At 37.6% G+C, this 14,286-nt stretch overlaps 1 protein-coding gene across 1 annotated transcript; it reads right to left on the bottom strand.

Moving 5' to 3' along the window:
* Positions 1-710: 710 nt before the first annotated feature.
* Positions 711-1,652, bottom strand: LOC121977834. The gene is made up of 2 exons (XM_042530257.1): positions 1,301-1,652; positions 711-1,213 (listed from the first exon to the last, which is right to left on the bottom strand). The coding sequence occupies exons 1-2, from the start codon at positions 1,542-1,544 to the stop codon at positions 789-791; spliced, it is 669 nt and encodes a 222-aa protein (XP_042386191.1). The 5' UTR covers positions 1,545-1,652; the 3' UTR covers positions 711-788.
* Between the last annotated feature and the right edge of the window lie 12,634 nt (positions 1,653-14,286).

Below are 14,286 nucleotides of genomic sequence, written 5' to 3'. Positions count from 1 at the left end.
AAATGGCGAAGGGGAAAAAACGGCGAAGGAAAAAAAACACCGGTTTTCAACATCACTTAATAGACAACGATTTTCAAAAATCGTTGTCGTAACTCCAAGAAAGCGCACATAGACAACAGTTTTCAAAAATTGTTGTCGTAGCCTTTAAAAACCGTTGTCGTAGCCCCAAAAAAACATAAATAGATAACGATTTTTAAAAACCGTTGTCGTAGGAAAAAAAACTGCTAAAAGACAACAATTTTTGTTAACCGTTGTTAAAAGTCAAAACAACAACGATTTGGCATAAATAAAATTTTTTATAGTTGTTGCATGCAGATGAGAGAGAAAAATTGTTGCATGCAGATGAGAGAGATTAAAAAATTAGGTTTTGGTCGCGTAAGATAGTCCACGTCGGATTTCACTCACGATCACGCACAAAGTGTCGCTCAGCATATCAAATCTCTCTCTATATATAAAATCAATAATGAATAAAATTAAAATAATCTAAAATTTAAAATATATTTTCTTATAAATTAATTTTAAATTAAAAATGAATGTTTTTAAAATTAATTTTAAATAATATTAAAATATAAAATTGAGGCTCATAAAATAGGGATCCTTAAATTAATCTAAAATAAAAATGACGTTTTTTTAAAAAATAATTATAAATAATATTAAAATTTAAAACTCACAATGGCACTGACCTACTCAATTTCAATAAAAGCGGCACGTGAAAGAGTGAGGCAGCTGCGATTATTCAAGAACGCGGAATGCCAACAAGGTACAAAAGTCAAACAATCCTGTGTGACCTAGAAAACAAAACCGCCAAACAAAACCAGCAACAGCGCATGTGCTAGTGGGGCCTGCCCCCCGGCCTTCCCCCCTCCGCCTGTGGTGGGGGTCACTGCTATATCCGGCGGCGGCGGAGGGGCCAAGTCGAAGTACGGCGGCGGCGGAGGCTGGTTCAGCGAGGGAGGGAGCCCCCGGCCATGCGACACCGTTATCTCGAACCGCATTCCTTGCAGGCACTCGACTCCCCCGTCCGCCGCAGAGAAGAAGTAGTTCGTGCCCTCCTCCGTCAAAGGCACCGCCACCGTCATGTTCACCGTCGGCTCGCCGCTCCCGTCGTAATAGAAGGTCGTGTCGTTTCCGTTATCGTCGGAGAAGTCGCAGAGGGCGTAGGTGGTGGCGTTGAAGGTCTGGATCACAGTATTGTTCGAATCCGTGTCGAAGACTGCATCAAGATGGGAGCTTTGGTCGGTGAACAAAGGGGGAAATGATTTTGGAAAGAGTTAATAAAAAAAATGGAAATTTTTGGTACTGAGGAAATCGCCGAGGAAGAAATTTTGGCTGGAAGCCCATGTAGAGTAATTGACGGCGGAGGAGTTGGAAGCGGCGTCGAAGAACCAGACGACGGTGTGATTAGCGTAGGGCCGGGCAGGCGGGGAGTCGGCGTTGGAGGTCGCGAAGAGCCATGGGAAGGTGAGGGCGAGTGATATGGCAGTAATGGCCGTGGCCGCCGCCGCCGCCGCCGATGACGACGACGAGGGCACTCCCATGGCCATCGATATGCGCTTTGCCTCTGACTCTGAGTTCCTATTCCTTGATTCTAACCGGCGATCTGCGCAACTGGTCAAGGTTGCAGCGCGTGAAGGTAGATTGGGGAAATGCTAATTTATGTTAAATTTATTTTAAACTAAATAAAATTAGGGAGATTGGAATTGGATGACAGTTCACATGGCGATGGGCAACCTTACCTTACATACTAATTTCAGGATATTTTCAATTAAAGTTAAATATAAAATCATCAAATCAGCGTAATGTTCATTTAAACAATTCAGTGAGACACGAAATATTACTATATGAGATTTTAGGATCGAAATTTAATAAGTCTAAATATATATTTTTTTTTATGTTTTAGTTATCTGTATTAATGATAAGTAGTCATCCAGCAAATAATCTTTATCATATTTAAACAATTCAAATATTCTTATTTTTTATTTCTTTGTCTCATATTCTCTCAATCAAATAATTTTCGACAATTTACCAAAGGACGCAAGTAGAGATTTAAATTTACCAAAAACGTATACTACTTTGGTATTTACCAAAGAACGTATTTTTTTAAGTGCATTTCCTATTTTATCCTCCTGACAATTTAACTTTTTCTATCGTTTTCTTTTCTTCACTATATTTCTCTCTTCTCTTTTTTTATCAGTAGAACATATGGATAATATTAGTCAAATTTTTCATAATATTTTAATATATTTGAAGAAGCAAAAATAAACAACGAATAACATATTTGAACTCCTTGCAATTTCAGAAATCCACTGGAACTAAAATGAGTGTAATCGGAGCTTTCTAGGTCGATAAGTGAGTTTCGGTCAAAACCCACTGATGAACCTAGAGAGCTCCGATTGCACCCATTTCAGTTTCTATGGATTTCTAAAATTACAAGGAGTTCAAATATGGTGCCCATTATTTATTTCGGCTTTTTATAGATGTTAACATGTAAAATCAAAGAATTAGCAAAAACGCTCACGCTGGGCCTGATATGGAATCATATCAGGCCCAACGTGGGATTTTTTCGCCGATTCTTTGATTTTGCATGTTAACAGCTATGAAAAGCCGAAATAAATAAGAGACATCAAATTTGAACTCCTTGCAACATTCGAAATCCATAGGAACTGAAATGAGTTCAATCGACCAAAACCCACTGATGAACCTAGAGAGCTCCGATTGAACTCATTTCAGTTCCTATGGATTTCTAATGTTGCAAGGAGTTCAAATTTGATGTGTCTTATTTATTTAGACTTTTCATAGCTGTTAACATGCAAAATCAAAGAATCGACAAAAAACTACACGTTGGGCCTGATATGGATTCATATCAGGCCCAACTTCCATGTTGCAAAAATTCAACAGCCTTTTTCTGATAGTCGTGCTTTACATGTGATCCGGTAATACTCAATGTAACTTTTACAGATTGAGTTTAGAGATTATACATGCTTTGTGTATATGAAAAACAATAAAAAGATTGATTATGAGAAAAGGTTGTCGTTGTGGTAATTTCTCTAACTATGACAGCTACAAAACAGATAGCTAACTTTGATTATGACTAGATGATTAATCGTTCAGGTGCAATTTAATCATTCGAGACTTTAGCTGTGCTTAATCCAACAAAACAAGAGGATAGTAAATTAGTTTAAACTTGCATGTTAGTCAGATCCTTACATCATTCAAGCAACCGCCTTTCACAAATTTTCAAAGCTCTGTTTTATTTTCCCTCTCTTTTTTTGTTACCAAAATTGAAGGTATTTAGAATGACCAACAAAGTACATTTTTAAAGTTTAGGATGTAACCAATTTAGTTAAATCTTTAACAAGAACTTACTAATTCATTCAGAATGAAACATATGAATCTTACATATAATATTTTCTTGTGCGGAAGGAAATATACTAGAAACTGAAATCTACAACAATAAAAAGATTAAATTTTTGCAACATGAAAGTTGGGTCTGATATGGAATCATATCAGGTCCACGTTGGGCCTGATATGAGTCCATATCAGGCCCAACGTGTAGTTTTTTGCCGATTCTTTGATTTTACATGTTAACAGCTATGAAAAGCTGAAATAAATAAGAGACACCAAATTTGAACTCCTTGCAACATCAGAAATCCATAGGAACTGAAATGGGTTCAATCGGAGCTTTCTAGGTTCATAAGTGAGTTTTGACCAAAACCCACTGATGGATCTAGAGAACTCCGATTGAACCCATTTTAGTTCCTATGGATTTATGATGTCTCAAGGAGTTCAAATATGGTGTCCATTATTTATTTTGGATTTTCATAGCTATTAACATGCAAAATCAAAGAATCGGCGAAAAAATCCCATGTTGGGCCTGATATGGACTCATATCAGGCTCAGCGTGGGCCTGATATGGAATCATATCAGGCCCAACGTGGACCTGATATCATTGAGGCCCAGCGTGGGCCTGATATGGAATGATATCAGGCCCACGTTGGGTCTAATATGATTCCATATCAGGCCCAACGTGAGCGTTTTTGTCGATTCTTTGATTTTGCATGTTAACATTTATAAAAAGCCGAAATAAATAATGGACACTATATTTGAACTCCTTGCAATTTTAGAAATCCATAGAAACTGAAATGGGTGCAATCGGAGCTCTCTAGTTCCATCAGTCGATTTTGATCGAAACTCACTGATCGACCTAGAGAATTCGGACTGCACTCATTTGAGTTCCAGTGGATTTCTGAAATTGCAAGGAGTTCAAATATGCTATTCATTGTTTATTTTTATTTCTTCAAATGTATTAAAATGTTATGAAAAAATTGACTAATGTTATCTATATGTTCTACTGATAAAAAAAGAGAAGAGAGAGAAATATAGTGAAGAAAAGAAAACGGTAGAAAAAGTCAAATTGTCAGGAGGGCAAAATAGAAAATGCACTTAAAAAAGTGCATTATTTGGTAAATATCAAAATATCGTACATCTTTTGGTAAATTTAACTCTCTACATGCGCCTTTTGATAAATTGCCCAATAATTTTTGAATATACATAAGCTATAATTTAAATTTATTTAGCAGACAAATTAAGAAGAAATTATTTATCAGGCAAAATTTAGACAATATCATTCCTACTCAGATGGTCTTATCTTCCTCCCTAGATCCTAACGCGGCAAACACATATTGCATCATATTTGAGGTTCTTGTCGTGACATAATCGACTTTACAAAAATAACTCGTGTAAGAGAGCTTAACAAAGTTGCCTAGTGAGATCCCGACCCCTCCAATATCTAAATTATCATAGGTGCTCTCTCCCAGAAAGAAGGTACAAAATGTAAAAGGCTAAAAGAATTTAAGATTTTTGTATACATACCTCTTCTGAATTAAAACTTTTCTTTTATAGTCATTACTTTGTAATGACAACCTTTATGATACTAATATTCTCCTTATGTAACAGTCGTCAATCATCATTGAATGATTACTTCTCAAAATCTTTGCTCGTAATGATAATTATCAATTTTATTACCCCTAAATTAAACCAAACCTATGTTTCTCTTACTATTCGGTACTGCTCGCGCCTTTTGAACATTTTTTGGATTCAAACATACTTCCTAAGTACCTCATAGTTCAATCTCCAGCTATATCCGATTTCATAGTTCAATCTCCAGCTATATCCGATTTCAAAGCAGCCTCTAACTTCGAACTCTACTGCTAATCATTTAAAGTTTTTTAGGCTTAACTTCTTTTTAAACGCACATATCAAACTCAACCTCCACTTTCCTTATGGGCCCAACTTGGTTGGCTCATTCTTGACAATCCCAGAATATTATGAAATATCATTAGTCAACCCTAGAAGATGAAAGGAATTTAAAGTTTTGATTAGCATACCTCCTCTTGAATTATAACCTTTCTTTTATACATGTTTAGGGCACTCTGATATATTCTTCTTCTACAACAATAGTCAATTACCATTATACCTTTCAATGGTCATCTACAATCTCAGTCCATAATAATTATTATCAATTACTTTTATTACCCTTGAATTAAATCAAACTAAACATATACTTTTTTTTACTATTCGATTAGCACCCGCCTCTTGAACACTCTCTGAGTTTAGACATACTTCTCTATTATCTCATGGTTCAATCTCCAACTCCCAAGCACCTTTCTCAGACACCTCATGGTTTTGTCTTCGACTCTTGAGCACCTCTGAATTTTAAATTCGATTTCAAAACACCCTTTAACTCTGGATCCAACAGCTAATCATGTTAAATTTCTTAGACTTAGCTTCTTGTCAAACCCAGGTAACAAGCCCAGCCTCCTCTTTTCTTATGGGTCCAACTCGATTGACCCATCCATGACGATCAATCATTATGGAGTATCACTCTCTAAGATAAGATTTAGCTAAGCTCGTCTTTCTTAATAGGTTTGTGTCTAAGTCGATTTCTTTATCTTTGTTCAAGCATGTGAGGCCTTTTGACCATGAATTATTTGTAATGAGGTGATCCTCTCCATTCTTCATGTTAATTAGATTTCTCTCTCTCTCTCTTTGTATATTCTACTAGTTATTATTCAATCAATTCAAATATGCAGATGTAATGTAATTATATGAGCAATAACTCGTGTGGAACTAATAGTGAATTATGGATCACAGTTTGTTCCATTTAGGCTGAATACCTAAGCTTGGGGCAGTTTAGCTGGCCGGTCCAAAATGGAGCCAGCAATCCAATTGAGCATCTTCATCATCCCTACTTGGGCTGTTAATGGGCTTTCTAGTAAAGAGCTCAAATGCTGGGCCTTTTAATGGCAAACCCAATTAAGAGTAGGTACAAGAGAGCCTTATGCCTCCTTCCATGTTGTGAAGAGAAGTGAAACCATAATGGCAAACCCAATTTAAATCACTTGAGTGTCAAACTATAAGGGTGTGTTTGGTTTGCATGTTTGGTTTGCATGTTTTTCATTTTTATTTTCTATTTTATAGAAAATAGAAAATGATTTTTTGTCATTCTCTATTTTTCTAGAAAATGCTAACTATTTTTTTAGAAAACAGACACGAAAAATGCAAACCAAACATCATTTTTCAGAAACGCACATTTTTCAGAAAATGAAAAATGAAAAACACACAAACCAAATACACCCTAAGCTTTTCATATGTAAATAGGAGAAGAATAAAAGCTTATTGAAATCTCATCTCAAATGCATGAATCCATCTCAAATGCAAGAAAAAAAATGTATGAATCAATGCATCTCAAATGGTTAGAGTTCTAAATGATTTTTTTAATGATCTCAATATGTCACATCAATAATATAAAAATTTATTGAAATATCTCCAATGTTAGAACTTTAAATAAATTTTTTTTTGATCCAATTTATAACATGAATTATATGATTTCATGTATATTGTATCAATTTCGAGACAAAAGAATAAGTTTGAGTTTTTACTTATTACTTTTAAACTATAAACCTCAAATCTCATCTCTGGTTAAAAATTTTTTATTCAGATGTATAGATTTTATAAATCTCTCATAAACCTTAAATTTTACATTGGAGATGAGGTGTTTGAATAAAGTTAGATAATGTTAATATAGTATATTAAAAATGAATAATGTTAAATAATCAGAATTGATCAGTTAGAATATATTTTAAAAGTTATTATCAAAAGTATTTTAATAATATTATATTTATATATTAATTATATATATATATATATTTACTGATTAAAAATATATAAATAATTTATTTAGAGCTCGAAGAATAAATTAATAAAGTTTCACCAATCAATTGGAAATCAGTAACTTGAAGAGTGTGCAAACTAAGTCTAACAACCATGCGTATGAGACGACTAATAAAAAAGGATGACTCGACTTCCAAAGATGTACCTCGGAAAATGAAGAGTTATCAAGTCTGCTAAAGGGTTCTGTCTAGTTCCCAAATTAAATTACCTAAAAAGGTGTCTATTTGGAGAGGTGCCTATACAATATGCAAGATTATGTCTATTTGATGACATATTTATACCATAAAAAAGGGTTTGTAAACTACTTAAAAAGTATCAAAATAATTAAATAAATGATGTGTCTATGATGTATCTAAAACGGTGTCAATTTAATTAGGGATATAAATAAATTAAACGATTTACGAGTTATTCGGAGCTCGATTCGATAAAATTAAAAACTCATTCGAGTTTGTTCGTTTATCTTATCGAGCCAAGCTCGAGCTCGACAGTTTTATCGAGCCGAGCTCGAACTTAAGGATATTCGGCTCGTGAGCTTGTGAACATGTTCGTTTATAAGCTCACGAGCCAAAAAATGAGCCTTAAAACGAGTAAAAAAATGAGTTCTAAAACGAGCAAAAAAAAAAAAAACGAACTCTAAAATGAGAAAAAAAACGAGTTTTAAAATAAACTTTAAAATGAGTTTTAAAATGAGCAAAAAAAACGAGCTCTAAAACGAGCAAAAAAACGAGCTCTAAAATGAGTCCAAAAACGAACTCGAGCTTGCTTAATGAGTTAGGCTCGTTAACTTTGATAATCGAGCTAATAACGAACCGAGCTCCAACGGTTCGCGAGTTTTATAATTCCAAAACGAACCGAGCTCGAGCCTTGTGATAAAAATTCGATTCGAACTCAAACCGAGCTCGAGCCCGAATATAACTTAAACGAATCGAGTTTGAGCCTAATACTGTTCAACTCGATTCGACTCGTTTACCTCCCTAAATCTAACAGTGTTGACAACCTCAAACCCGTTAAATATTGACCAAATAAGCTTGTGGATATATATATATATATATATATTTTATCATTAGTTGTTAATGGAAGGATGGACATACAAAAACAAGATGCCACAATTTTTAAATAAGTTAGCAATAGGGGGCAAAATGTAATACTCTCAAAATCTCGAAAGCTTTGTGGCGTCATGGCGTGGGTCCGACCATGCAGAGCATCCCAACAGTAGTCGAGCACAATCCGCGTGTGATGCGCCCGTGGGCCTGCGCACGTGACTCGAGATTCTTCGGAGCACGTGCGCGAATAGAGCCAGGAATGCCGACAGTTTGAGACTATTCGCTCTTTTCCCTTCCCGTTTACCGTTGTGGATTTAAATTGTAACTGTAATTTGATAATTTACTCTTTGTCTAAGTTGAGCGCCCCGATCCGAATCCAAAACAACATTAAAATATAGCAGTAGATTATATTGCCCTCACATTTCTGGCTGGGAAGCTGCCACGTCGCCACATTTACCGGGGCACCGACGTGTTCCACCTTGCGACGACAAAATATAACCAGTTTAACTAAAGTAAGCTAAATCCAGTCAGAGCGAATATAGCCAGTTTAAATAAAAAGGCAATATAATATTTACAAATATAGATTGTAATAAATCGATGAGATCTTTAATTTAACAATCATTTAATTGGCAATATTACCAAGATACCATAAATCTAAAATCATTTTTGATTTAATGCTAGTAGTGATATTTTGATGTGTTATTAAATAAGTTTAAATTAGATCTTCGTTGTGTTCTAATATATGTGTCTTAGTGTATAGGGAGAACACATATGTATCTTATGGTTAAGGAGCATCAGAGATGGAAAGCATTGACAAAAGATACAAGCGAATGAGAAGAATTGTACGGGAAAGAAGTTGATGAATTTAATGTATCCGAAGTACGAGGAGATGTAGAAGAGTATTTCAGAGGAATAAGAAGGACATGCCCCAGAGCGAACCGAAAGGACTCGATGCATCCGAGGAATGAGAATCTGAAAGGAAGATTACGCAAGGTGATCGAGACAGAATTCGGACAATTACGTGTCCGGGAGATCAAAATACTCATCCAGGCGACCGGAGAAGGCAAGATCAATAAATGGTCAAGTATAAATGTTGAATATTCTCCAAGCAACTGGAAGACGACCGTCGAATCATCTAGAATTGTTGTCGAAATGGATCAGAACTGCTACGTAAGCACCTCTAGGCGATCGTAGAGCCTCTAGGTGATCAAAAGGGGTTGAGTCATCCAAAGCGAAATGGATAAAGCCTGAAGCCACATTGGCAAAGATCTAATCAACCAGTGGGCTTTCGAGCGACTGGAAGGTACCACATTAGTACAACAGTCAAATCGAGATAAAGTCAATAAAAGGGACTCAAGTTCGAAGAACATAATCAATACACATTCGAATATTTTTGTTTCAGTTCTATTATTTCCTTTGTGCTCAATCGTTGTAAGAAGTTTCTCCGCCTTCGACAAATTTTTGAACGGGAGAAGATAGTGGAACTTTTGTCTATTTTCGATTAACTTGTGTGTGTCCTTGCTATGTTATTAGCAAGAGAAATATGTGTTTTTAATTTGTATGTCACTATTCATCCCTACTCTCTAGCAATCTGAACCTCTTCTGCAACACCAATGATCTCGTCCGGAAGCTGAGTCGGATGGAGGCCGGTTGTGCTGTCGTCGGCGTTGACGGGGGTCGTTGAGATGCGTTGCTGGCGCTGTACTTCTTGCGAGAGATATCACGAGAGGATGACGGAAGACGATGATTAGGACGACGAGGTGGAGGGTCTCCTGTGCACACTTAAACAAGCACCCATGTCGTTAGAGACCAAGAACCAGGGAAAAAGTTTCCGGGTCAGGCCCTCTGACGCTCAAGTCAGGTTCTTTTTCCCCAGAAATACAGTGAAACGAAAGGATGAAAAGTAAAGGACGAATGCCAAAATATGAGTGAGCGTACCTGCGTAAGGAAAAAAGCCTCCCTTTTTATATGGCAGTGGGTACTTCTTGAGTCTGACGAGTGTCAAGGAATATCGGGTGTCAGGCTTTGTCTGGCGATGAATGACACACAACATCTTCCTATAGGCCTGAGGAGGGATCGGTGGACAATGAGCCTTAGACCGTTAGCATATTCCCTGACATACAGTGATTATTCTCTGACAGGTTGTTATGATTCCCTGACTTGATTGTCATGTAGTGCGTGCCCACCCAGGTACGTTAACCCTGGACTAGGTCCCCGTACATGCAAACCTTGACCTATGGGCACATACCTGCATTCCCTAGCTTGTGTTTATCACCCCGTAGATCCAGATCTGTATGTCCAGCTCTGGATTTGCCATTCGGTAAATCCTGGTAACTCTAGACTTGCGCTTACTGCCTTGCAAAACAAGGCCCTCGCTGGCCGTTCCTTACGTCTCTTCCTGTATGCACGACCCTGCTTCGTCTTTTATTTTGTAAGTTCTAAACCGTACGTCATGGTCCACATATCCTGTTCTGCATTTCTTATCCCATAAGTCTAGACTTGTAAGCCTTAGTCCACCTATCCTGACTTGTATGTCCCGGTCCGTATATCCTGACCTGTACGTCCTGGTCTGTATATCATGTTTTGCATTTCTTATCCCATAAGTCTAGACCTGTAAGCCTTAGTCCGCCTATCCTAACCTGTATGTCTTGGTTCGTATATCCTGACCTGTACATCCTGGTCTGTATATCCTGTTCTGCATGACTTATCTTGTAAGTCCTGACCTGTAAGCCTTAGTCCGCCTATCCTGACCTGTATGTCCTGGTTCGTATATCCTGACCTGTACGTCCTGGTTCGTATATCCTATCCTGCATGTCCTACCTTCCGAGTTCCTTTTTGTCATGTAGTCCTAACCCCTGAATGCCACTTATGCCTGACCTGGATCTTCCTATAATCTGGACCTTTGACCACCACGTAGGTCGGACTTTTGACCACCACGTAGGCTGGACCTTTGACCATCACGTAGGCTTGACTTCTGACCGCCACGTGGGCTTAAATTTTGACCGACACATAGGCTTGACTTCCGACCACATCAGCTATCCGACCCTTCTATCATACACCGTATCACAAGCCTCCCCCTCAAGTCTAGTCGAAGGAGGCTCTAGTCCGACTGACTAGACTCAGATCTCGTTCTTACCTGTCCTTGCCTTTGTGTCTTTTTGACTGCTAGCCCTTTTCCCAATATCCCACTCAGAATTTATCACCCTTCATAAATGATAGGTGGGACTTTATTGCATGCGCGTCCACTCCGCAATCCTCGATCCTGCTATTTTTCCATAAATGCCACACTATTTCCCAAACACCCTCACATGTTCCGAGGTTCACTCTTCACATTCCCCTCTCTTAAAAAAGGGTCGTGTATACTGCCATTTTCACTTTCCTCAGGCTACCTTCCTCTTTGCTCATGGAATCAGACGAGATATCTTCTCTGCGCCACCAGCTCACTCATTTGACCCAGCTGTTAACTCACAAAGATGAGGCCTTGCTTGAGATGACACAGAGTAGGGACCTTCAGTCCTCTCTCTGTCGTGAAGTGGAAGAACTCTGGCTGGCAACTAAATCCAAGACTCAGGCAAAGGCAGCTCTAAAGCATAAGGCTTATTCAGACTTGAAGAGTCAGACTCATTTCATTACCTACTTGAAGCTGAAGCACGAGGACACTGTAGCCCTCCTGCAAGAGGAAAGCCGGATAAAAGATGAAACCATTGGCCACCTACAAAGCAGCATCCAACGTATCAAGGAGGAACTGGCTCAAGCGCGGGCTCATCTGATGAGGAGGGACCAGGCATCTCGATCTGCCTATTAAGGTGTGGGTTTGTACTTCCTTGTTTCTCCTATTATTATGTTCTATAGACGCATGTTCCCAAAGAAAATTTTCTAGAAAGGATAATTAATTAATTTACTTACCAAACCTTTTGCTTATCACAAGGGTTGGGACGTTGTGGCTCATACAAGTCTGCTTGCTTGTAGCTCATATTTGGACTTGTAGTTTAGATTTGAAGTGAAAGTATGACCAACAGACCTGTTGAGCAAGAGAGTATGCCCCCTTGTGGCTTGCCCTGAGGCGAGAGTAGGGGACACCGACCGGGAAGGTCGTTGTTGGTTAGTCTTAGGAAAACGTACCGGTTTCACTGTACAAAATTTTTTGTACAAGTGTCGAACCTTTTCTTAAATAACCTATTGTGTTCTTTAGAAGTTAAATTAGGAATCGCAGACGGAACTTAACATCATTGATTCCAAATTTAACTTATCTGTTCTTAATGGTTTAGATTTGAATCGCAAGCGGAACTTAACACAATTGATTCAAATCTACCTAAGTTATTAATTCCATAAATATTAATTTCCAAAATTGGCTTCCAGGATTGCATGGCGAGGTACATGACCTTCTTGGATATGGGAACAACCACCACTGCCTAGGCAAAGCCTTTTAAGGAAAACTAATATTTATTTCCTTAAATAACTCTAGGTTAACCAAAAAGAACAATCGAATTACAAATTCGAAAAAGAAGAAAAACATAAACTCGAAAAATAAATTCGAAAGACTAGATCTAATTGCCTCTTGTATTTAGAATTCTTACAAAAAAAATAACTAGTATGATGCGGAAGAAAATTACTAGTTATACCTTCTCTTTGTAAGCTAATGACCTCGAGATCTTCTGCCGTATTCCTCGCCTCGCCTTAGACGTCGTGTGGGCGACGATCCTCCAAGATGAACACCACCCAAAAGAGCTTCTCCTCTTCTTCTAAAATCCGGCCATCAACACCACCAAGGAGAAGAGAGCAAAAAGGAAAAGAGAGAAGAGAGGGAGGGCCGACCACTTGATGATCTCCAAGCAAGAGAATAAGAATTGTCTCATGAAGCCCCCTCACCCCTTCTTTTATATTACTTGCCCAAGGCAAATAAGGAAAAACTTTTACAAAAAATAAAATCATCCAAGAGTTTTTCCTTTTTCCTTTTAATTTTTCCTTTTCTTTCCTCTTGATTGAATCAATCATCAAATTAATGGTTGTAATCAATCCTATTTGGTTTAGGATTGAGTTTGGCCGGCCCCTTGCTTGGGCACCAAGCAAGGTGACCGACCACCATATTTAGGAAAAAAATAATTTTTTTTATAAAATTTTACAAGAAGAAAAATCTCTTATAAAATTTTACAAGCTCTCCTTCCTAGAGTTAAAAAAGGAAAGTTTTAAAAAATTAAAACTATGTTTTAAAATTTAAAACTTCTCTTATAAAATTTCCTTTTTTAACATGATGATAGAAAATTTTAATTTTAAAATTTATCTTCCTCCTTTTTTTCTTAAACCATGAGGATGGTTAAAAAAGGAAAGTTTTAAAACTTTTAAAACTCTCTATTAAAACATGTGGCCAAATTCAAATAAGGAAAGTTTTTTAAAATTAAAATCTCCCTTTTAAAACTTATAGTTTTCTACAAAGAGAAGATTTTAAAAATTCAAAAACAACCCTCCTTGTTTGAATATTGTGGCCGACCCCTTCATGCTTGGTCACCAAGCAAAGGGCCGATCCCCTATAAAGAGGATGTGGCCGGCCCTTACTTGGTCACCAAGCATTGGACCAACCCACTTCTTGGACACCAAGAAGAGTCTTACATTTGGATGGACTTGAGGCCATAGTGAGGCTACGACAGAGACCTAGAGGAGAAATTGGTTTTGGCCTTCCGATGAGCTTGAGTATCCCGTGCTCGCCCCGAACACACAACTCAAGTTCATCGATAATAACTCATTCCACTAGAGAGTTATTACCACACTACCGCACCAATCCCAAATTACATTATGGGCTCCTTCTTATCATGAGTGTGTTAGTCTCCCTGTGTTTAAGATTACGAATGTCCACTAATTAAGTAAGTTACTGACAACTCACTTAATTAATATCTAGCTCCAAGAGTAGTACCACTCAACTTCATTGTCATGTCAGACTAAGTCCACTTACAGGGTTTAACATGGCAATCCTTATGAACTCCTCTTGGGGACATTCTCAACATAGATAACTAGG

The sequence above is a fragment of the Zingiber officinale genome, chromosome 4B (genome assembly GCF_018446385.1).
Source record: "Zingiber officinale cultivar Zhangliang chromosome 4B, Zo_v1.1, whole genome shotgun sequence".
NCBI classification, from domain to species: domain Eukaryota; kingdom Viridiplantae; phylum Streptophyta; class Magnoliopsida; order Zingiberales; family Zingiberaceae; genus Zingiber; species Zingiber officinale.
The sequence above is the reverse complement of the archived record's forward strand: the minus strand, read 5'-3'. Positions and strand labels throughout refer to the sequence as shown.